The sequence below is a fragment of the Nerophis lumbriciformis genome, linkage group LG02 (genome assembly GCF_033978685.3).
Source record: "Nerophis lumbriciformis linkage group LG02, RoL_Nlum_v2.1, whole genome shotgun sequence".
Lineage (NCBI taxonomy): Eukaryota > Metazoa > Chordata > Actinopteri > Syngnathiformes > Syngnathidae > Nerophis > Nerophis lumbriciformis.
Window position 1 is genome coordinate 18921652 of NC_084549.2, and position 25310 is coordinate 18946961.

General features: G+C 37.8%; 1 protein-coding gene across 1 annotated transcript in view; it reads left to right on the forward strand.

The window, feature by feature from the left end:
* The window catches only part of tmem72 (transmembrane protein 72), a 31616-nt gene that overhangs the window by 4287 nt on the left and 2019 nt on the right, over positions 1-25310 (forward strand). Inside the window, exons 2-3 of the mRNA XM_061959211.1 lie at positions 18771-18837; positions 23171-23242. Coding sequence (XP_061815195.1) covers positions 18771-18837; positions 23171-23242 — 139 coding nt within the window. The remainder of the gene's footprint in view (positions 1-18770; positions 18838-23170; positions 23243-25310) is intronic.

The following is a 25310-nucleotide window of genomic DNA, read 5'->3' on the forward strand; positions in this document are numbered from 1 at the left end:
TGAATATTCAACATTATTGTCTTTGAGGTCCCAAATGTGTTTGCTGAGTTCTGTGGTATTAAGAACCCACCCACAGTTGAGGAACTAAAGGATTTTGAGAACGACATGCTCAAAATGATACAATCAGTCAAATTCAAGGCAATCCGCAACCCACTCCTCACCAAGCTGAAAAATGACAAGGAGCGCATCAAGAAAGTAAACAACCTCATCATAGCTGCCGATAAAACCACAAACTTCTACAGAATGGACATACCAGAACATCACACCTTACTGGGCAGAAGCATCACCAAATCATACAAAAAAGCGCAACCCAACACCTTACAGAACATCCACCTGGAAAATAAAAGGATCGCGGCTGAACTGGACATTGAGGACAGGGTGGACGCCACAGCCAACAAGGAAGCCTTCATCACATTGAAGGACACAAACCCAACTTCGCAAATAACCCAACATGCCGACTAATAAACCCAACTAAATCTGAAATAGGAAAAATCAGCAAAATAATCCTGGACAGAGTCAACACAAAAATCAAGGACAAAACACCACTCAACCAATGGAGAAATACAGCAGCAGTAATCAAATGGTTCAACAACATCCAAGACAAACAACAGCACAACTTTATCTCCTTTGATATCGAATAATTTTACCCTTCCATCACGCAAGACCTACTGACTCAAGCACTAGACTTCGCCTCAGACTACGACTCAATCACAGGCAACGAAAGAAACATCATCATCCACGCAAAAAACTCCATTCTCATCCACAACAGTACACCATGGCAATGCAACATTTGACGTCACTATGGGAAGTTTTGACGGAGCAGAAACGTGTGAACTCGTTGGGAGTTTCCTCCTCTCCCAGCTCGCTAGCCTCAATCTGAACCTTGGTATTTACCGTGACGACGGACTGACAGTGTGCCGCGCCTCGCCAAGGAGCAGCGAGAATACCAAGAAGCGCATATGCCAAATTTTCAAAGAGAACGACCTACGGATCACGATTGAAGCCAACAAGCAAACCGTCAACTTCCTTGACGTCACTTTCAACCTGAGAAATAACAGCTACCAACCATTCACGAAACCCAACACAACACTCCAATACGTGCACCATGACAGCAACCACCCACCCACCACCACGAAAAGAATACCTACCGGAATCAATAAAAGGCTATCGATGCTGTCATCTAGCAAAGCTGAATTTGACCAAGCAACCCCCCGTACCCAAAAGCCCTTGATGAAAGCGGATACAATTTCACCCTCACCTATGAAACCCACGCCAGGAACCAGCCAAAAAAGAACAGAAAACGAAACGACATCATCTGGTACAACCCCCCATACAGCAAAAACGTCTCAACTAACATTGGACACAAATTCCTCAATCTGATTGACAAACACTTTCCCAAAGACAACACCCTAAGAAAAGTATTCAACAAGAACAACATTAAATTGAGCTACAGCTGCATGAACAATATACGACAAATCATCTCAAACCACAACAAAACAATTGCAAATGAGCCGTCGGCCCCCGGACAGAGCGACTCCAAAACCAACAAAGGCTGTAACTGTCGAAAGAAACCTGATTGCCCTCTCAACGGGGGGTGCTTACAAACATCAGTTGTCTACCAATCTAAGGTAATACGCAAGGACATTAACACATCCGACACATATGTAGGATTAACCGAGGGAGAATTCAAAAACCAGATGGAACAATCACAAGGCTTCTTTCAGGAACCAAAACCTGCGAAATACCACAGAACTCAGCAAACACATTTGGGACCTCAAAGACAATAATGTTGAATATTCAATAACATGGCAAATTCTTGCATCCAGCACACCTTACAATAGTGGTAATAAAAGATGCAACCTATACTTGAAAGAGAAACTGTTTATTATTTACCGTCCAGACCTGTCATCCCTCAACAAGCGCAGCGAAATTGTAACAGCATGCCGCCATAGACGGAAACACCTCCTAGGTAACACATGAGCCAATCACCACGCCCCTACGCCAGCCTGTACCCACCCACTCTGTGCCCTATATAAACCATGGTATGCGAATGCTCCCATTAAAATCTCCTGATGATTGAGGGTACCCCCCCTCATGAAACAGGCCTGTAGAGATGAAATAGTCTTGTGATATTTTTTTTTTCCCCACACATACATATATTGCGCTCTACTACGGTATCGAGCACTATTTTTTGGATAACCTTATTAAGACATATATATATATATATAAATATATATATATACCGGTATATAAGAAATACTTGACGTTCAGTGAATTCTAGCTATATATATATATATATATATATATATATATATATATATATATATATATATATATATATATATATTTTTATTTTATTATATATATATATAAAATAAATACTTGAATTTCAGTGTTCATTTATTTACACATATACACACACATAACACTCATCTACTCATTGTTGAGTTAAGGGTTGAATTGTCCATCCTTGTTCTATTCTCTGTCACTATTTTTCGAACCATGCTGAACACCTTCTCTGATGATGCATTGATGTGTGGCACGCACAAAAGCGCTTTCATCAAATGCACTAGATGGCAGTATTGTCCTGTTTAAGAGTGTCACAACATTGCTGTTTACGGCAGACGAACTGCTTTACGGTATACAAAAAAGTGACTGCTGTTGTTGTGTGTTGTTGCCACGCTGGGAGGACGTTAATGAAACTGCCTAACAATAAACCCACATAAGAAACCAAGAACTCGCCCTCCATCATTCTATAGTTATAACGTGATTGGGCAGGTACGCTTTTTTATATTGTGGAGGACCTGAGTCCGCCTGAATTTCGGGAGATTTTCGGGAGAAAATTTGTCCCGGGAGGTTTTCGGGAGAGGCGCTGAATTTCGGGAGTCTCCCGGAAAATCCGGGAGGGTTGGCAAGTATGCCATATATACACTTCCTATATTTATTTCATTAGATTCAATTATTTGAGTCAAACAAAGTCAATATTATACAATAATGCAGAAAAAACTTGGCTCTCCAAGTACCACCATAATGACCAACATTAAAATACATTAGCATATTAGGCCTATGTAAGTATTCATTAAAAACAAGCCAGAGGTTTTATTTAACAGGTATATTTAATATGTTTGGGCCACTGTAACACTAAACACAGTTTGAACAGTAACACTGTGTTTGAATATTTAATTAAGTGAGTCTCTGGCATACCACTAGATGGAGCCCGCGTACCATTAGTGGTAGTCAAACCACACTGCTATAACGAAACAAAAAGCAACAACTAAAATCTACTATTCATTTAAATCAATTGGGTTTTGCCCTCACAGTCCTCCTGTGCGCAGGGATTTCATTCGAGTTTGTAAACATTGACAAAAACGATAAAAAAATTATTCGAAGAAATTTAATCTAGACTTCTGAGAGTTTACTACGCACTTACAGGTATTTCTTGGTGTTCTTTAAAGCTAGCTTAGCGATTAGCTTAGCTCCTGGTTTGCTGTCGGTTTGTAACATGTTTAGTCTCGTCCTACAGTGATAATGATAATTGATATTAATGCTTAAGATACTAAGGAATGCAGTTTATTTGCTGCAATGGAAGTGATTATTATTAGCGTAGGGAAGCGACTCCACACTGTGTATTGAGACACATAATTAGCTGTTAGCCGCTCATCAGCCACTTGTCGCAGAGGGACTAAAAATAGATAATGTCAACCAGAAGGCAATAAAAAGCATTTATCGGCAATGGCAATCACATACCTTTTCTCCAATATCAGTCGATAGTGATCTGTGGCGGCTCGATCGGCATATTCCTAACATTTTCACCTGCAATTCCTTTCTCATTTCAAAATTGCACTTTCGACACCTTTGAGGAAGTTATCCAAAATTCGTAATGGTGAAGAGTTCAAAAAGTAAATGTGGAAGTCGATCCCTACCCGTTCCACGGATATCAAGTCACAAGAGCCAGGCATGCCGTTTTACCAGAGTTGTATTTTTTTCCATGCAGATTTTTCAACACAGTCTTTGCGTGTAGCTATTCTCCAGTCTCTCTTCCTCTTCCTCCGCCGGCCGCTCACTGTTAAAGACAACAGCTGATTAGACCAACACGTACCACCTGTGCAATCTAATCACCTGCCAGCTGTGTCTCGCCGTCCCCTAGCTGATGGTGCGCCGCCCTCGGCACCATTGCCAGAGGCGGTGACCTTTGCTCCTGCAGGAACACTGACGCACTTCCCTCCACAGTAAATTTATATTTTGGTACAGATTTGAGATATTTTCAGTATTTAAGTACATATCAAATCGAATTTAATTGAATCTAATCAAAATTCGAATCGATTTGGGAAATGATGCCCAGCCCTAATTGAAAATAGAATAACATAAATAAGAGTAAAAAATGTTTACCTTATATTCTGTATAAAAATAACAATAAACACAAAGCAGTATCTTTATAGCTAGGTTGACATTTTAATAGCTCTTGCAATTGATCTCATTGTATTATGCAGGTGTAGCTAAACATGTGGCCGATGAGAGTACAACTCTATACAAAGAGCACAAAAATATGCAGTCGGTGTACTTTTGGTACACACAGGCATACGTGTGTTATCTTTACCTACCTACTACCTCATACTAAACTACTGGGGAGAGAAAAGAGAGAGAGAGAGAGAGAGAGAGAGAGAGAGAGAGAGAGAGAGAGAAAGAGAGAGAGAGAGAGAGAGAGAGAGAGAGAGAGAGGAGAGAGAGAGAGAGAGAGACTCTGTCCACAGATTTCTTTATAATAATAACCCATATTTTGATTGTACATAGTTTTTAATTTTGATAGGTGTTTAATTTTGATACATTTTAATTGTTTTGATTGTGTTTTAATGCTGGCTTTGGCAATGTAAACGTATGTTTCCCATGTCAATAAAGCCCCTTCAAATTGAAATTGCAAATGAATTGAGAGAGAGAGAGAGAGAGAGAGAGAGAGAGAGAGAGAGAGAGAGAGAGAGAGAGAGAGAGAGAGAGGAGAGAGAGAGAGAGAGAGAGAGAGAGAGCCACCCACACAAATACATTCTTAATTATTCTTGGGGGGTAACTATTTAATTCAGAATCAATTCTCGATTCATAACTATTTTCGATAGAAAATCAATACTTTTTTAATAACATTGGGTGCCGGTTCTGTGATTAACTGTATTCCTCCATCCATCTATCCATTTTCTACCGCTTGTCCCTTTTTTGGTGTCAACTCTGATAAAATTTTACTTAGAAGAAAAATGGTTTTGTTTAGTAAAATTCTACCCAAATATTTAACTAAGTGACTGTACAGGACAGATTAATATATATATATATATATATATATATATATATATATATATATATATATATATATAATATATATATATATATATTATATATATATATATATATATATATAATTTATTTTTTATCGATTTTTTAAAACATTTTATCAATTAAAAATCATTTAAAAAAAGAATTGCGATTCATTCGAAAATCGTACATTTTTTTACATCCCTAAATCCATCCATCCATCCATTTTCTACCGCTTGTCCCTTTTTTGGGGTCAACTCTGATAAAATTTTACTTAGAAGAAAACTGGTTTTGTTTAGTAAAATTCTACCCAAACATTTAACTAAGTGACTGTACAGGACAGATTAAATATATATATATATATATATATATATATATATATATATATATATATATATATATATATATATATATATATATAATTTTTTTTTAATAGATTTTTTAAAACATTTTATCAATTAAAAATCATTTAAAATAAGAATCACGATTCATTCGAAAATCATTAATTTTTTTACATCCCTAAATATTGTTGTAAAATAAAAAATACATTACAAAGAAAGTTTCCCACCCTCTGTTGGCATCGATGATGAAGTTATTGAAACCGTTTCAGACCGTTTCAGTATTTAATGAAACATTCGTCTCATATTGCTCCAAAAGCTACTGTCTCTGCATCCAGCAGGGTTTACGAGTTTTATTGGAGCTCACGTGGTTTTATACACTCATGACTGTGTTTGTGAGCCTTTACGTTCTGCACGTCTGTCCGTTGGCGTGTGCCCTGTCTGTGCCTGTGTGTGTTCAATGTTACACAGGATGCATGTTTATTTCCATCTTGTCTGCACGCAGTGTTTATTCCTCTCACATTTTATGAAGGAGAAGAAACATTTTTGCAGCTTTCCCCTGATTTCCCCCCAGTGCTGATGATATCGCTGCATTTCTGCTAAGCTGCCATAAAAAGTGCTTCCATGTGTTGCCTTGATGTTTTTGATTTGTTTGCCCCATCTAAATGTCCAAGAATAAAATATAATCAGGTTTCTTGCATCAGCCATATTCCTTTCTTTTGTATGTTCAAATGTGGTGCATTGCCCAACTTATGACTTTTTTTGCACAATATAACTGTAAATGTCTGATATTCTGTGATACAGTCCAACCTTTTTTTTTTATTACACTTTCATCTGTTGATGGTGGCACATGCACGTCACACGCAGTCCACTTTGACAGAGTGCTAACTAATGGCAGCTGTTGCAACAAAAGTGAACTAAAGTCTACAATGGGCCTTATTTTCTGGCTTTAACTCCCTTCCTTTACATGTAAATGTACTGGGAAAGTAAAATAATCAGCACTCATGGCAGCAGAGGGCGCCATTGCCTGTGTCAAAAGCAAAAGTAGCATTTATTGTCAGCTTTCAGACTAGGAATTTAACCTCTTCACTGTTAGGTCAGCAGATCCAGCCGACTCTCAGCCAAGCATCACTTGTTTCAAGTTGGCCTTCCAAGAATACTTTCTTTTACACGAAACCAATGTATGATATAGGACAAACAGTACCATTGATCATTGATGAAGTCAGGCTGTTATATAAGAGCAGTGACCTCAAACAGTGAGGCAGTAATTATAAACACAAGTAAGTGACTAATACAGTTCTGTAATCATGACATCACTTTTAACACTTGGAATGGAAGCTACATATTCAGGTTTATTTAAGTGCATTTTTATTTTCCTGTAAAAAGACAGTAAAATAAATTATAATTAACACCTGGCCCCGTCATTACCTGCACAGGACTTCGATCAAGTAATACAATCAAGAAGACAAACATTATCAAACTAACCCCTGCTCAATAACACATTATGATGGGACTTTCTGAAAAATGTATCTTAACGCTACGACTAGAGATGTCCGATAATGGCTTTTTTGCCGATATCCAATATTGTCCAACTCATAATTACCGATTCCGATATTAACCGATATTGATAAATACAGTTGTGGAATTAACACATTATTATGCCTAATTTTGTTGTGATGCCCCGCTGGATGCATTAAACAATGTAACAAGGTTTTCCAAAATAAATAAACTCAAATTATGGGAAAAAAATGCCAACATGACACTGCCGTATTTGTTATTGAAGTCACAAAGTGCATTATTTTTTTTAACATGCCTCAAAACAGCAGCTTGGAATTTGCATGAGGAGGTTGAGGTGGGCGGGGTTTGGAGGGAGGGGGGGGGGGGGGGGGGGTGGGTGTTATGGTTGTTGGGTAGGGGGTAGCAGGGGGTGTATATTGTAGCGTCCCGGAAGAGTTAGTGCTGCAAGGGATTCTGGGTATTTGTTCTGTTGTGTTTATGTTCCGTTACGGTGCGGATGTTCTCCCGAAATGTGTTTGTCATTCTTGTTTGGTGTGGGTTCACAGTGTGGCGCATATTTGTAACAGTGTTAAAGTTGTTTATACGGCCACCCTCAGTGTGACCTGTATGGCTGTTGACCAAGTATGCCTTGCGTTCACTTGTGTGTGTGAAAAGCCGTCGATATTATGTGATTGGGCCGGCATGCAAAGGCAGTGCCTTTAAGGTTTATTGGCGCTCTATACTTCTCCCTATGTCCGTGTACCACTCCGTACAGCGGCGTTTTAAAAAGTCATACATTTTACTTTTTGAAACAGATACCGATAATTTCCGATATTTCATTTTAAAGCATTTATCGGTCGATAATATCGGCAGTCCGATGTTTTCGGACATCTCTAGTTACGACTAGAGTCCCAACGATCGTCGCACACACACTAGGTGGGGTGAAATTTGTCCTCTGCATTCGACCCATCCCCATGTTCACCCCCTGGTAGGTGAGGGGAGCAGTGAGCAGCAGCATGCGCCACGCTCGAGAATTATTTGGTGATTTAATTCCCAGTTCCAACCCTTGATGCTGAGTGCCAAGCAGGGAGGCAGTGGGTCCCATTTTTATAGTCTTTGGTATGACTCGGCCGGGGTTTGAACTCACGACCTTCCAGTCTCAGGGCGGACACTCTAACCACAAGGTCACTCTAACCACAGTAGGTGGCATTGTATGGGCGCCGGGTCTGCCAGCAAATATGACAACATAACCCAGCAGGCACAAGACATTAAAACGATGTTGAGAATTCGTTTAATTAGGTTCTGACATTGAGCAACTCAAACTTAACGTTGAAACATCATTCTTTTTGATGACGTTTAATCAATGTTGGGTTCTGACGTTGATTTGATCATTGAATTTTGGTCATTTTTTAACCAATATTTTTTAACACAAAAAAACAACGTTGAAACAACATGCTTTTTGACAACGTTTAATCAGTGTTGGGTTCTGACGTTGATTTGACCATTGAATTTTGGTCATTTTCCAACCAAAAATTTTCCAACATAAATACAACGTTAAAACAAAATGCTTTTTGACAACGTTTAATCAATGTTGGGTTCTGACGTTGATTTGACCATTGAATTTTGGTCATTTTTCAACCAATATTTTTTAACACAACTACAACGTTGAAATAACATGCTTTTTGACGACGTTTAATCAATGTTTGGTTCTGACGTTCACTCATTGAATTTTGGTCATTTTCTAACCAATATTTTTTTATCACAAATACAACGTTGAAACGAAATGCTTTTTGACAAGGTTTAATCAATGTTTGGTTCTGACGTTGATTTGACCATTGAATTTTGGTCATTTTCATGCCAATATTTATTAACACAAATACAGCGTTGAAACAAAATGCTTTTTGACTAGGTTTAATCAATGTTGGGTTCTGACGTTGATTTGACCATTGAATTTTGGTCATTTTTCAACCAATATTTTTTAACACAAATACAGCGTTGAAACAACATGCTTTTTTACGACGTTTAATCAATGTTGGGTTCTGACGTTGATTTGACCATTGAATTTTGGTCATTTTTCAACCAATATTTTTTAACACAACTACAACGTTGAAACATGTTTTTTGATGACGTTTAATCAATGTTGGGTTCTGACGTTGATTTGACCATTGAATTTTGGTCATTTTCCAACCAATATTTTTTTAACACAAATACAACGTTGAGACAACATGCTTTTTGACAACGTTTAATCAATGTTGGGTTCTGACGTTGATTTGACCATTGAATTTTGGTCATTTTCCAACCAATATTCTTTTAACACAAATACAACATTGAGACAACATGCTTTTTGACAACGTTTAATCAATGTTGGGTTCTGACGTTGATTTGACCATTGAATTTTGGTCATTTTCCAACCAATATTTTTTAACACAACTACAATGTTGAAACAACATGCTTTTTGACGACGTTTAATCAATGTTGGGTTCTGACGTTGATTTGACCATTGAATTTTGGTCATTTTCCAAACAATATTTTTTAACACAAATACAACGTTGAGACAACATGCTTTTTGACAACGTTTAATCAATGTTGGGTTCTGACGTTGATTTGACCATTGAATTTTGGTCATTTTCCAACCAATATTCTTTTAACACAAATACAACATTGAGACAACATGCTTTTTGACAACGTTTAATCAATGTTGGGTTCTGACGTTGATTTGACCATTGAATTTTGGTCATTTTCCAACCAATATTTTTTAACACAACTACAATGTTGAAACAACATGCTTTTTGACGACGTTTAATCAATGTTGGGTTCTGACGTTGATTTGACCATTGAATTTTGGTCATTTTCCAAACAATATTTTTTAACACAAATACAACGTTGAAACAACATGCTTTTTGATGACGTTTAATCAATGTTGGGTTCTGACGTTGATTGACCTTTGAATTTTGGTCATTTTCCAACCAATATTTTTTAACACAAATACAACGTTGAAACAACATGTTCTTTGACAACGTTTAATCAATGTTGGGTTCTGGCGTTGATTTGACCATTGAATTTTGGTCATTTTCCATCCGATATTTTTTAACACAAATACATTGAAACAACATTCTTTTTGACAACGTTTATTCAATGTTGGGTTCTGACGTTGATTTGACCATTGAATTTTGGTCATTTTCCAACCGATATTTTTTAACACAAATGCAACTTTGAAACAACATGCTTTTTGATGATGTTTAATCAATGTTGGGTTTTGACGTTGATTTGACCATTGAATTTTGGTCATTTTCCAACCAATATTTTTTAACACAAATACAATGTTGAAACAACATGCTTTTTGATGACATTTAATTAATGTTGGGTTCTGACGTTGATTTTACCATTGAATTTTGGTCATTTTCCAACCAATATTTTTTTAACACAAATACAACGTTGAAACAACATGCTTTTTGACAATGTTTAATCAATGTTGGGTTCTGACGTTGATTTTACCATTGAATTTTGGTCATTTTCCAACCAATATTTTTTAACACAAATACAACGTTGAAACAACATGCTTTTTGATGACATTTAATTAATGTTGGGTTCTGACGTTGATTTAACCATTGAATTTTGGTCATTTTCCAACCAATATTTTTTAACACAAATACAACGTTGAAACAACATGCTTTTTGACGACGTTTAATCAATGTTTGGTTCTGACGTTCACCCATTGAATTTTGGTCATTTTCCAACCAATATTTTTTTAACACAAATACAACGTTGAAACAACATGCTTTTTGACAATGTTTAATCAATGTTGGGTTCTGACGTTGATTTTACCATTGAATTTTGGTCATTTTCCAACCAATATTTTTTAACACAAATACAACGTTGAAACAACATGCTTTTTGATGACATTTAATTAATGTTGGGTTCTGACGTTGATTTAACCATTGAATTTTGGTCATTTTCCAACCAATATTTTTTAACACAAATACAACGTTGAAACAACATGCTTTTTGACGACGTTTAATCAATGTTTGGTTCTGACGTTCACCCATTGAATTTTGGTCATTTTCCAACCAATATTTTTTTAACACAAATACAACGTTGAAACGAAATGCTTTTTGACTAGGTTTAATCAATGTTTGGTTCTGACGTTGATTTGACCATTGAATTTTGGTCATTTTCATGCCAATATTTTTTAACACAAATACAACGTTGAAACAAAATGCTTTTTGACAAGGTTTAATCAATGTTGGGTTCTGACATTGATTTGACCATTGAATTTTGGTAATTTTTCAACCAATATTTTTTAACACAAATACAACGGTGAAACAACTTGCTTTTTTACGACGTTTAATCAATGTTGGGTTCTGACGTTGATTTGACCATTGAATTTTGGTCATTTTCCAACCAATATTTTTAACACAAATACAACGTTGAAACAACATGCTTTTTGATGACGTTTAATCAATGTTGGGTTCTGACGTTGATTGACCATTGAATTTTGGTCATTTTCCAACCAATATGTTTTAACACAAATACAACGTTGAAACAACATGCTTTTTGACGACGTTTAATCAATGTTGGGTTCTGACGTTGATTTGACCATTGAATTTTGGTAATTTTCCATCTGATATTTTTTAACACAAATACATTGAAACAACATTCTTTTTGACAACGTTTAATCAATGTTGGGTTCTGACGTTGATTTGACCATTGAATTTTGGTCATTTTCCAACCAATATTTTTTAACACAACTACAACGTTGAAACAACATGCTTTTTGACGACGTTTAATCAATGTTGGGTTCTGACGTTGATTTGACCATTGAATTTTGGTCATTTTCCAAACAATATTTTTTAACACAAATACAACGTTGAAACAACATGCTTTTTGACGACGTTTAATCAATGTTGGGTTCTGACGTTGATTTGACCATTGAATTTTGGTCATTTTCCAAACAATATTTTTTAACACAAATACAACGTTGAAACAACATGCTTTTTGATGACGTTTAATCAATGTTGGGTTCTGACGTTGATTGACCATTGAATTTTGGTCATTTTCCAACCAATATTTTTTAACACAAATACAACGTTGAAACAACATGTTATTTGACAACGTTTAATCAATGTTGGGTTCTGACGTTGATCTGACCATTGAATTTTGGTCATTTTCCATCCGATATTTTTTAACACAAATACATTGAAACAACATTCTTTTTGACAACGTTTATTCAATGTTGGGTTCTGACGTTGATTTGACCATTGAATTTTGGTCATTTTCCAACCGATATTTTTTAACACAAATACAACGTTGAAACAACATGCTTTTTGATGACGTTTAATCAATGTTGGGTTTTGACGTGGATTTGACCATTGAATTTTGGTCATTTTCCAACCAATATTTTTTAGCACAAATACAACGTTGAAACAACATGCTTTTTGATGACATTTAATCAATGTTGGGTTCTGACGTTGATTTTACCATTGAATTTTGGTCATTTTCCAACCAATATTTTTTAACACAAATACAACGTTGAAACAACATGCTTTTTGATGACATTTAATTAATGTTGGGTTCTGACGTTGATTTGACCATTGAATTTTGGTCATTTTCCAACCAATATTTTTTAACACAAATACAACGTTGAAAGTCCGGTTCACCGTGCGTGACTGCTCGCCGACTGCTCGCTGTTTCGAAAAAGCTAAGTATCGTTCTATTTGTGTGCTTTTAAATTGTTCTGCAGCTTTCTTTATTACTTTCTCAACATATTTAGTAGTACTATTTAACTTGCAAATCACCCGATCTCTGTCTCTCCACCCCTCCCGCAGTTAGCTAGCAGCTAGCTGCTAAGCTAACGAAGCTAGCGCGGAGAAAGGCGTCGCCGGGCGCCGGTCAGAAGGAGTCTACTCCTGCACACCGTGACCAGGACTTCTCGGAAGACAGCAGGAACTTCACTCGGTGACAGAAAAACACCGTGAGTATGGCTTCCTGCGCGTCTTGCACCTTACTCACGGAGAGGCTGGCTCTGCTAGAGGGCCGTGTCCGCCAGTTAGAGCAGAGTAATCTCGTAACTTTAGATGTTGCGGACACATCTGCTAGCGTTAGCTGTAGCGAGCTAACTAGCCCAGCCTGTAGCAGTCCTAAGCGGCCTACAAGCTACGGTGTACCGGTTGAGACGCATAATAGATTTAGCTCTTTAGCTAGTCCTACACCCCAGTCTACCGGGCACCACACCTTAGTCATAGGGGACTCCATCACCCGAAACATAAAGCTTAGCAAACCAGCCACAATTAAGTGCATCCCGGGGGCCCGAGCACCTGACATAGAGGCTAATCTTAGGGAGCTAACTCGCAACAGGCCTAGTAAACACGTACGACAGGCTAATCGCACCACTAGTTATGCGAATATAGTTGTACACGTTGGCTCCAATGACACTAGAATGAGACAGTCAGAGATTACAAAGAGAAACATAGCCAGGACTTGTGATCTCGCTAGAAAGATGTCCAGGCATCGAGTAATTGTCTCTGGCCCCCTGCCTGCGAGAGGCAATGATGAGAGATATAGCAGATTAGTCTCGCTTAACAAGTGGCTGGCTAGCTTCTGTAGACAACAGGGACTAACGTTTATTGATAATTGGCCCTCTTTCTGGGGCAAACCAGGCTTGCTGATGAGGGACGGCCTTCACCCTAACCAGGAAGGCGCCATCATCCTGTCTAAGAATATAGACTACTGTTTAAGTCACATTTGACTAACTACACTAGAGCAAGCCCGGTCACAGGCAATTACAGAGCCTGCTAGTCCGGGTGAGGAGTCAGTTAAGCTAGAACTAGCCAGCGCCAGGCTGGATAATTCCTGTACGCATAGCAATTTTCTTAGAATAACACACAACTCACATAATGTGTTTTCTGTTGTGAATGTGTCCGGGGTAGATATGCATTCTACTGAGGTGGCAAATCATGATGCGTTCAGTCGATCGCAGCATCAAGCAAACAATCTGAAAATTCCCGTCGTATCAATTCCTAGATATGGTCGAAACTATTTAAAGTGCACTACGTATAATAAACGCAACATTATTAATATTTCTACTACGGATAATTTAAACAAAAACTCGTCAAAACAGCCCAATACTTATAATATGGGCTTTTTAAACATAAGATCATTGTCTCCCAAAACGTTATTAGTTAATGAGGTCATTAGAGACAACAATCTTAACGTCATTGGTCTTAGCGAAACCTGGCTCAAACCAGACGAATTTTTTGCGCTAAATGAGGCATCTCCTCCTAACTATACGAATGCGCATATTGCCCGTCCCCTTAAAAGGGGTGGGGGGGTCGCACTAATATACAATGAAAACTTTAACCTTACCCCTAACCTAAATAATAAATACAAATCGTTTGAGGTGCTTACTATGAGGTCTGTCGCACCGCTGCCTCTCGATATGGCTGTTATCTACCGCCCCCCAGGGCCCTACTCGGACTTTATTAATGAATTCTCAGAGTTCGTTGCTGATCTAGTGACGCACGCAGACAATATAATCATAATGGGGGACTTTAATATCCATATGAATACCCCATCGGACCCTCAGTGCGTGGCGCTCCAGACTATAATTGATAGCTGTGGTCTTACACAAATAATAAATGAACCTACGCATCGCAACGGCAATACGATAGATCTAGTGCTGGTCAGGGGTGTCACCACCTCCAAAGTTATGGTACTCCCGTATACTAAAGTAATGTCCGATCATTACCTTATAAAATTCGAAGTTCTGACTCATTGTCAACAAACTAATAATAATAATAACTGCTATAGCAGCCGCAACATTAATGCCGCCACAACGATGACTCTTGCTGACCTACTGCCTTCGGTAATGGCACCATTCCCAAATTATGTCGGCTCTATTGATAACCTCACTAACAACTTTGACAATGCCCTGCGCAAAACCATTGATAGTATAGCACCGCTAAAACAAAAAAGGGCCCCTAAAAGGCGCACCCCATGGTTTACAGAGGAAACCAGAGCTCATAAATTATCATGTAGAAAGTTGGAACGCAAATGGCGCGCGACCAAGCTTGAGGTTTTCCATCAAGCATGGAGTGATAGTTTAATATCGTATAAACGCATGCTTACCTTAGCTAAAGCTAAATATTACTCAAATCTCATCCGCCTCAACAAAAACGACCCTAAATTTTTGTTTAGTACAGTAGCATCGCTAACCCAACAAGGGACTCCTCCCAATAGCTCCACCCACTCGGCAGATGACTTTATGAATTTCTTTAATAAGAAAATTGAACTCATTAGAAAGGAGATTAAAGACAACGCATCCCAGCTACAACTGGGTTCTATGAACACAGATACAACTGTATCTATGACGGATACTGCAATACAAAATAGTCTCTCTCTTTTTGATGAAATAACATTAGAGGAACTATTACAGCGTGTAAGTGGGATAAAACAAACAACATGTTTACTTGACCCACTTCCTGGGAAACTTATCAAGGAGCTTTTTGTATTATTAGGTCCATCAGTGCTAAATATTATAAACTTATCACTTTCCTCTGGCACTGTTCCCCTAGCATTCAAGAAAGCGGTTATTCATCCTCTGCTCAAAAGACCTAACCTCGATCCTGACCTCATGGTAAACTACCGACCGGTGTCCCACCTTCCCTTTATTTCGAAAATCCTCGAAAAAATTGTCGCACAGCAGCTAAATGAACACTTAGTGTCTAACAATCTCTGTGAACCTTTTCAATCCGGTTTCAGGGCAAATCACTCTACGGAGACAGCCCTCGCAAAAATGACTAATGATCTACTGCTAACGATGGATTCTGATGCGTCATCTATGTTGCTGCTTCTTGATCTTAGCGCTGCTTTCGATACCGTCGATCATAATATTTTATTAGAGCGTATCAAAACACGTATTGGTATGTCAGACTTAGCTTTGTCGTGGTTTAACTCTTATCTTACTGACAGGATGCAATGCGTCTCCCATAATAATGTGACCTCGGACTATGTTAAGGTAACGTGCGGAGTTCCTCAGGGTTCGGTTCTTGGCCCTGCACTCTTTAGTATTTACATGCTGCCGCTAGGCGACATCATACGCAAATACGGTGTTAGCTTTCATTGCTATGCTGATGACACCCAACTCTACATGCCCCTAAAGCTGACCAACACGCCGGATTGTAGTCAACTGGAGGCGTGTCTTAATGAAATTAAACAATGGATGTCCGCTAACTTCTTGCAACTCAACGCCAAGAAAACGGAAATGCTGATTATCGGTCCTGCTAAACACCGACATTTATTTAATAATACCACCTTAACATTTGACAACCAAACAATTACACAAGGCGACTCGGTAAAGAATCTGGGTATTATCTTCGACCCAACTCTCTCCTTTGAATCACACATTAAGAGTGTTACTAAAACGGCCTTCTTTCATCTCCGTAATATCGCTAAAATTCGTTCCATTTTGTCCACTAGCGACGCTGAGATCATTATTCATGCGTTCGTTACGTCTCGTCTCGACTACTGTAACGTATTATTTTCGGGTCTCCCTATGTCTAGCATTAAAAAATTACAGTTGGTACAAAATGCGGCTGCTAGACTTTTGACAAGAACAAGAAAGTTTGATCATATTACGCCTATACTGGCTCACCTGCACTGGCTTCCTGTGCACTTAAGAAGTGACTTTAAGGTTTTACTACTTACGTATAAAATACTACACGGTCTAGCTCCGTCCTATCTTGTCGATTGCATTGTACCATATGTCCCGGCAAGAAATCTGCGTTCAAAGAACTCCGGCTTATTAGTGATTCCCAGAGCCCAAAAAAAGTCTGCGGGCTATAGAGCGTTTTCTATTGGGGCTCCAGTACTATGGAATGCCCTCCCGGTAACAATTAGAGATGCTACCTCAGTAGAAGCATTTAAGTCCCATCTTAAAACTCATTTGTATACTCTAGCCTTTAAATAGCCCCCCTGTTAGACCAGTTGATCTGCCGTTTCTTTTCTTTTCTCCTCTGCTCCCCTTTTCCTTGAGGGGAGGGGGGCACAGGTCCGGTGGCCATGGATGAAGTGCTGGCTGTCCAGAGTCGGGACCCGGGGTGGACCGCTCGCCTGTGCATCGGCTGGGAACATCTCTACGCTGCTGACCCGTCTCCGCTCGGGATGGTGTCCTGCTGGCCCCACTATGGACTGGACTCTCACACTATTATGTTGGATCCACTATGGACTGGACTCTCACAATATTATGTCAGACCCACTCGACATCCATTGCTTTCGGTCTCCCCTAGAGGGGGGGGGTTACCCACATATGCGGTCCTCTCCAAGGTTTCTCATAGTCATTCACATCGACGTCCCACTGGGGTGAGTTTTTCCTTGCCCGTATGTGGGCTTTGTACCGAGGATGTCGTTGTGGCTTGTGCAGCCCTTTGAGACACTTGTGATTTAGGGCTATATAAATAAAGATTGATTGATTGATTGATTGATTGATTGATTGATTGAAACAACATGCTTTTTGACGACGTTTAATCAATGTTTGGTTCTGACGTTCACTCATTGAATTTTGGTCATTTTCCAACCAATATTTTTTTAACACAAATACAACGTTGAAACGAAATGCTTTTTGACAAGGTTTAATCAATGTTTGGTTCTGACGTTGATTTGACCATTGAATTTTGGTCATTTTCATGCCAATATTTTTTAACACAAATAAAACGTTGAAACAAAATGCTTTTTGACAAGGTTTAATCAATGTTGTGTTCTGACGTTGATTTGACCAGTGAATTTTGGTAATTTTTCAACCAATATTTTTTAACACAAATACAGCGTTGAAACAACATGTTTTTTTACGACGTTTAATCAATGTTGGGTTCTGACGTTGATTTGACCATTGAATTTTGGTCATTTTCCAAACAATATTTTTTTAACACAAATACAACGTTGAAACAACATGCTTTTTGATGACGTTTAATCAATGTTGGGTTCTGACGTTGATTTGACCATTGAATTTTCGTCATTTTCCAACCGATATTTTTTAACACAAATACAACGTTGAAACAACATGCTTTTTGACAACGTTTAATCTATGATGGCTTCCGACTTTGATTTGACCGTTGAATTTTAGTCAACCAACAACGTGGATCCAACGTCGGACAGCAACGTTGTCTCAACAACAACTATTTTGCAACGGTGTTTCAAAGTCAGTTTTAAAGGACGTGCATGCATAATCAACGTTGTATCAATGTCTTGTGCCTGCTGGGAATGTATTATGATCCCTTTCTTTTTAAAGAAGCAGCATGCGACAAATCAAACATGTATCTTAATAAGGTGGTTTTCATGCCTTTTGCTCACTTCTTATCTCTCCCACAGCGTCCATAAGAATAAAAACAAGACCAACAAAATGAATTTGAGGTGGTACTTAATGCAAAAAAGTTGAGAATCAGGCAGTGATTATACTTTAAATCAATAGTTCTCTAACTTTTTTGTCTCCAACTTTATAAATTCAACCATGAAGATTGTTGAATGAGACTTCCAAAGCCTTACAGTCAGATGTGTTGCTTGAAGTGAACTAGTTTGCAAAGTCTGACATCTGCTGGACGTACCTTGCTCTCCTATGTGTTTTCTTATTTTATTTTATTTTATTTTTAGTGTTGTGTGCTGTAGGAGTGGAGACCTTGCAACAAGGAGACTTTAACAGCCTTGGCATCTACCTGCTGTAAGAACTTCTTGCTCATTGTTGTATTGTGTGTTTCAGAACACAACATTAAGGGGATGAGGAGGCACGTGATACATGCATGCAGAATAATAATGAATAGAGTGAAATTGCATGGAAGGCGATGTTTGTAACTTGGTCAAAGGTACATTTTTTAAACCAAAAAACGTTTCAAATACACCACCTTATGTTAACATTAGTGGTTTAACAGAATATATTTGTCCACAATTCTTTCTTTTCTTTCTTTAGTTTATTTCGAACATGAACACACTTACATCATAATACATCACACAATTTCATATCATTTCATTTTACATCATGCCCGAAAAGGAGTAGGAAGAAGCAAAGCTTATTTAATCCTACCCCTTTCCCACTTCAAGCGTTTACAAATATATAGAATCATTTACTGACCTTTTTATATAATAAAATAACATCTATGAATTAGTATACAACAGTTTTGTAATATGTAATTAATTAATTAATTCAGTCATTATTAACATACTGAGATGAAGAATATCTTATTTTCAATAAGGTTGAAAGTATTTCTCATAATTCTTCTTTTTTGTACTCTGTAAGCACTATTATTTTGAACAACCTCTTAAACTGGATCATATCAGTACAATTTTTAACTTCTTTACTTAATCCATTCCATAATTTAATTCCACATACTGATATGCTAAAAGTTTTAAGTGTTGTACGTGCATATAAATGTTTTAAATTATTTTTTCCTCTAAGGTTATATTTCTCCTCTTTAGTTGAGAAGAATTGTTGTACATTCTTTGGTAGCAGGTTATAGTTTGCTTTGTACATCATTTTAGCTGTTTGCAATTTTACCAAATCACCAAACTTTAATATTTCTGACTTAATAAATAAAGGGTTTGTGTGTTCTCTATATCCAACATTATGTATTATTCTAACTGATCTTTTTTGTAACACGGTTAGCGAATGTAGCGCACATTTGTAGTTATTTCCCCATATTTCTGCACAATAACTCAGATATGGTAACACTAGCGAGCAGTAGAGAATATGTAGTGATTTTTGGCCCTGACATGTTTTGCTTTATTCATTATTGAAATGTTTTTTGCCACCTTATGTTGTATGTTTTGTATATGAGATTTCCAGTTCATTTGATCATCTATTAATACTCCCAAAAATCTAGTTTCTTTTACCCTTTCTATGTCTACTTTGTCTATTTGTATTTGTGTATGTTGCTCTTTTCTACTATTACCAAATAGCATTATTTTAGTTTTACTGAGATTCAAAGATAGTCTGTTTTTGTCAAACCATCTTTTTAATTTGTTCATTTCTTCTGTTATTATTTGTATTATCTTCTGTGTGCTCTCTCCTGAACAGAAAGCAGTTGTGTCGTCTGCAAATAAAACCAACTTTAAGTCCTTCGTAACCTTACAAATGTTGTTTATATAAAGATTGAACAATCAACAATTACCAATTATTAATAGTAATTGGGATTTGTACATGGTAATTGGGATTTGTTATATATTTTATATATTATATAAAAATATAATTAAATAATATAATATATTAGTATATATTATATACTGTATATATAATATTTAAATATTACATATATGATATATTCTATATTGCTACTATGATACATTTTTTGTCTACTTTATACCTGCATTATTCTTTCCATCCTTACCTTTTCCATCTTTTGTAACTGAGCTACTGTGTGGAACAATTTCCCTTGTGGATCAATAAAGTTTGTCTAAGTCTATGTTATAATGAATAAAAATTGCTTGCCTGTCCGAGGAATTTGTCTGGTGTTCACGTATGGAGTGAAATTACTGCCAATACTACACAAACACACTCAAGCCCAACAATTTGCAAGTAAAAATAAAATACTCTTCAATTTAAAAAAAAACAATCACAACTATAAAAACAATTTTCTTCAATTTGAAACTTTTAACATTAATATTCCACCTACACTGACAGGTGGTGCTGCTGAGTTAATTTAAGGCCCTCACAGCTACTGTAATTTGCAAATGGAAACAAGCTCAACCTGTAAGTTAACCAGCAAGTTTTCCCTCTCACCTGTCTGCCATTTTACTCCCCACCCTGCTTCTTCTTCATTATTATTTTTGGCGGACGGCACCATGCGCAAATAACAGCAGCGCTGGCAGCCTCAAATTGACTCAGCAGTACCACCTGTCAGTGTAGAGTGCAAATGACGGGTGCGCTGAGTGCAATTGTGTGGATTGCGCAGGGTGCAATATTGCTTCCAAAATGGTGGAATATTATTGCCGAAGGTTTTAACTTTTACTTTAACTTACACTTTATACTTGCGAATAATTGGGTGTGAGACAAAGAATCATTTGATTAACTATTCAAACACAGTGTTATTTTTCAAACTGTGTGTAAATGTACTTCAGAAAATATACAACGACCAAAAAGAAACATAATACCTTCATTTTGGCAAAAGCCTCATTAGCTTTGGACCAACAATTACGGAGAAAATATGACTAAGTATGTCAACTGTGGTTGCTGCCTCCAATGTGTTGTTTGTAATCACTATTATATACATATTTGTCATAGTTATTTTGCTGTGGCGAAACAGTGTTACTGTTCAAACTGTGTGTAATCTTACAGTGGCCAAAAATATTTAGTATACTTGTTAAATAAAATCTATGCCTTGTTTTAATGAATACTTAAGCCTACTATGCTACTGTATTTCAATGTTGGTCATTATGGTGGTACTTGGAGAGCCAAGATTTTTCTGAGGAGGTTCTTGGTGAGAGCAGTTTGAGAACAACTGTGTTTACCCAAAGAGCTTTGCGCGAGTCTGCCAGTGTAGTCCGACATTGTGGTCAATACGTTCCTTATTTGTCTCCATCCTCTTGTTGTGGGGCAGACTGTCTCGTACATGCACATGCATCCTCCGCTGTTGCCATTTCTAATATAAAGTCGAACTTACAATGTCAGTACTCAAAACTACTACATGGCTGTCGAGGAGACGACACAGTCGTAGTGGAGGCACGTAAATAAGACTGCACATCCTGAAGAGACGGTCAGAAAGCAGTTTGAAGATGGTCTGCAAATCATAATTTATGCAAAATTTAGACCAAAATACCACCATTAAATGTTATGTCGACCACAAGGACGCGTTTTAAAATTTGGAAAAAAATATTAATAAATTGACCTCTTTAAATAGACCGCACAATTTTTGTCAGGTTTAAACACTGATGACATCTATTAAACAAGACAAGAAGCAAATAATTAAACAGAGACAGAATTCAATTTAGCTCAATTTGAGGAGAAACGTCTGATCTGTACTCTTGTACAGTCCCCAGCACGCTCTGGTCAAAGATTTTACGCCTCCTCCTTTATTTGGACTTTCCCTGACCACATGGCAACAGATGCTTCCAAAGGGACGTGGGTCGTAAACAGCGTTGCATTTGGTTACAGAACAGTTAAAAAAAAAGGTCATAAACACTTCACAGAAAAGGTTGTAAAGCAGTTCAAAGAAAGGTTTGTAAAAGAGTTAAAAAAAGAGGTTTGTAAAATAGTTTAAAAAAGCGACGTCTGGAACTTGGGCAGATCCTGCCTTCTCTCCACTTTGTAGTCCTTGGGTTAAAACAATATCTTTCTGTTGATTACAATACATGAAAGAAAACAGAACACCTTCATGTTGCTTCCCCCCTACACAGTGGAGTTTTACAAGCCTTCTTCTTGGTAGGTTCAAAGACAGCTTTTGGTCTTCTCGCTGGGAACTCATTTCAACACAAAGTTTTTGTGATAACTCAGTTAAAATTATTCTAACAATTTTACTCACAGTATAGCTGTGCATTGAATGGGTTTATTAAAGTCCAAATGCAAAACAGGTCAGTGAACATCTGTATGTGTTATTTTTCACTAGCTTTCCACAACTCAACCAAAATGGATTGGCAACCCACTTTTGGGTCCCCGCCCATCAGTTGAGAATCCCTGCTATAAACCATTCAACACCTTGGCCTACTTTCTGTACTGTAGAGTAAGTCCTGCTGATATTTATGTGGGTCACAGCCAGACAAACAACCACATTCACAGAGAGAGCCACAGGAAAGCTCCTCCCTGAGGAAAAATGCAACTCAAAACTGTTTAGGTTAGAATATAATTTCCAAGAAGAGACTGTCCATGTGATGAGTTAAGTCCTGGGGGGGGGTGTTTTTATGGGTGACAAGATGGTTATCCTGTTATTTAATGGGGTAATTACTGCATGGTCCTTTTAATGAAAGAAACTTGCCATTCACAAAGAAGCTGACATGTTTCATTCAGTCTGCTCTCAATAGATGTTATGACCCCCACTGAGTGCAAAATGTATTTTTTCCCTGAACAGAGTGTCCTCTTTTGGCATCATGATGTTTGAACTGGCTTATTTCGTCGATGTACTTCTGCTCATGTGCCTACCGTGAGTACACCATTTGATATTCTGCAACACCACAACCTTTAGCTCAATACAGGTGTGTCTAAACCAGGGCTGTGAGGCCCGCGAACAGGTTTTATCCAAGTATTAAATTGAGCTGATTTTTTTTTTGAACGAATTAAACTGCTGTTCTAAATGTGTCCACTGGATGTCACAATAGCAATTCTGTTAGGCAAGCAAACGGTTTATACCGGGGCCAAGCAAAGGGTACTTAGTAAAGGGGACTGTGGCTCCTTCTCCTCGACCCACATGAAACTTAAAACCTGCCGTTTTATGTCTTCTGCTTCGAACACACCGTTATTTGGCACCCTCGTTGTCTCGAAATGTCTCTGTCAAACACGAGAAAAGTTAACTTAAGCCTTTTGAATAGCTTTTACCTCCGTTTCTTATGGTTTGTTGAGTTAGCACTGGATTGATACGTGGACATGACAAAGGAGGTATTTGATACCTAGAAGAGTTTACATGTTGTGTTTTTTTGTTCAATCCCAGAAATACTGTGACTTAAAGTTTAGCTTTGTAGATACACTGAGGCCCCATTCAGCAATAAGTTCCTAACATTTCCTCTTATGTTTCTTCCTAAGTGATTTCCTAAGAGGAGTCCATTCAAATTCATGACGTGTTCTTAAACGGCCAAATTGTTCCCACCTGCTGTTCTTAAATTGCTGAATGCCAAATGGTTAGCACGTGCGTATCTATCATAATTTTCATATAAACACGCCCTTATTTCCCCAATATGCATATTTAAACACCCTTAATTCCGTAATTTGCATAGGTAAACGCCCTTAATTCCCCTTATAAGGGCACAATTCCGACGGAAAAGAAAGAAAACACAAACAGATTGTAGAAGACAAATTCGTATTATCCCGCGGGGGAAATACATAATGTCAAAACGTACATTTAAGAAAGGGGGGACTGCTGAAGTAGCGTAAAACGTTCAAATAAATATTCGTCACTTTGGGCAAATAGGTCGCAATGGTCGTGAAATATGCGCTCCCTCCCCAGGGCACGATCTGCGGCATCTTGCAGCGTGCGTGCGTGCGTGTGTGTGTGTGTATGTGTGTGTGTGTGAATGTGTGTGTGTGTGTGTGTGTGTGTGTGTGTGTGTGTGTGTGTGTTTGTGTGTATGTGTATGTGTGTGTGTGTGCGTGCCCGCGTGTGTGTGTGCGTGCGTGTGCGTGTGTGTGCATGTGTGTGCGTGCGTGTGTGTGTGTGTGTGTGCGTGTGCGTGTGTTTTGATATGTCTATATATTGCTAATTTTGCTATATGTCTGTCTGTCTGTATTATCTATATCTATGTATCTATGTATGTATGCATGTATCTATCTATCTATCTATCTATCTATCTATCTATCTATCTATCTATATTTGTGTACATTAGAAAACAACTAATGTACACAAATATAGATAGATATCAATCAATCAATAAATCAATCAATCAATGTTTATTTATATAGCCCTAAATCACAAGTGTCTCAAAGGGCTGCACAAGCCACAACGTCATCCTCGGCTCAGATCCCACATCAGGGCAAGGAAAAACTCAACCCAGTGGGATGACAATGAGAAACCTTGGAGAGGACCTCAGATGTGGGTGACACATCTTGATAGATTGAATATTAACACCAATGAGTTGACTGATGAACATTATCATATAATTTATTCCGAAAATAATAATAACAACAAATAAAGAGAGAATACTATTAACCGCAGCATGTAAGTGTAAAAAAAAAACCAACGACATTATGATTTCTACAATTTCAGAATGTGCTTGTTCTATTTTTAAACAAAGAAAACAATCTGAAGTTGTCTTTATTTTTAAGTTATCGTGCCGTGATTTTACCAGTCCCCCCCCACTTGGGTTTAGATTTTTCTCCATTTGGCCCCCGATCTAAAATGAGTTTGACACCCCTGCTGTAAAGTATAATGGGTAGTCCAGCAGCAACTCATTCTGGTGCTACAAAAATACAGTATACAGTATTTTTGGGGCTATAATGCGCACTTGAAATCCTATCATTTTCTCAAAAATCAACACTGCGCCTTATCACCCGGTGCGCCT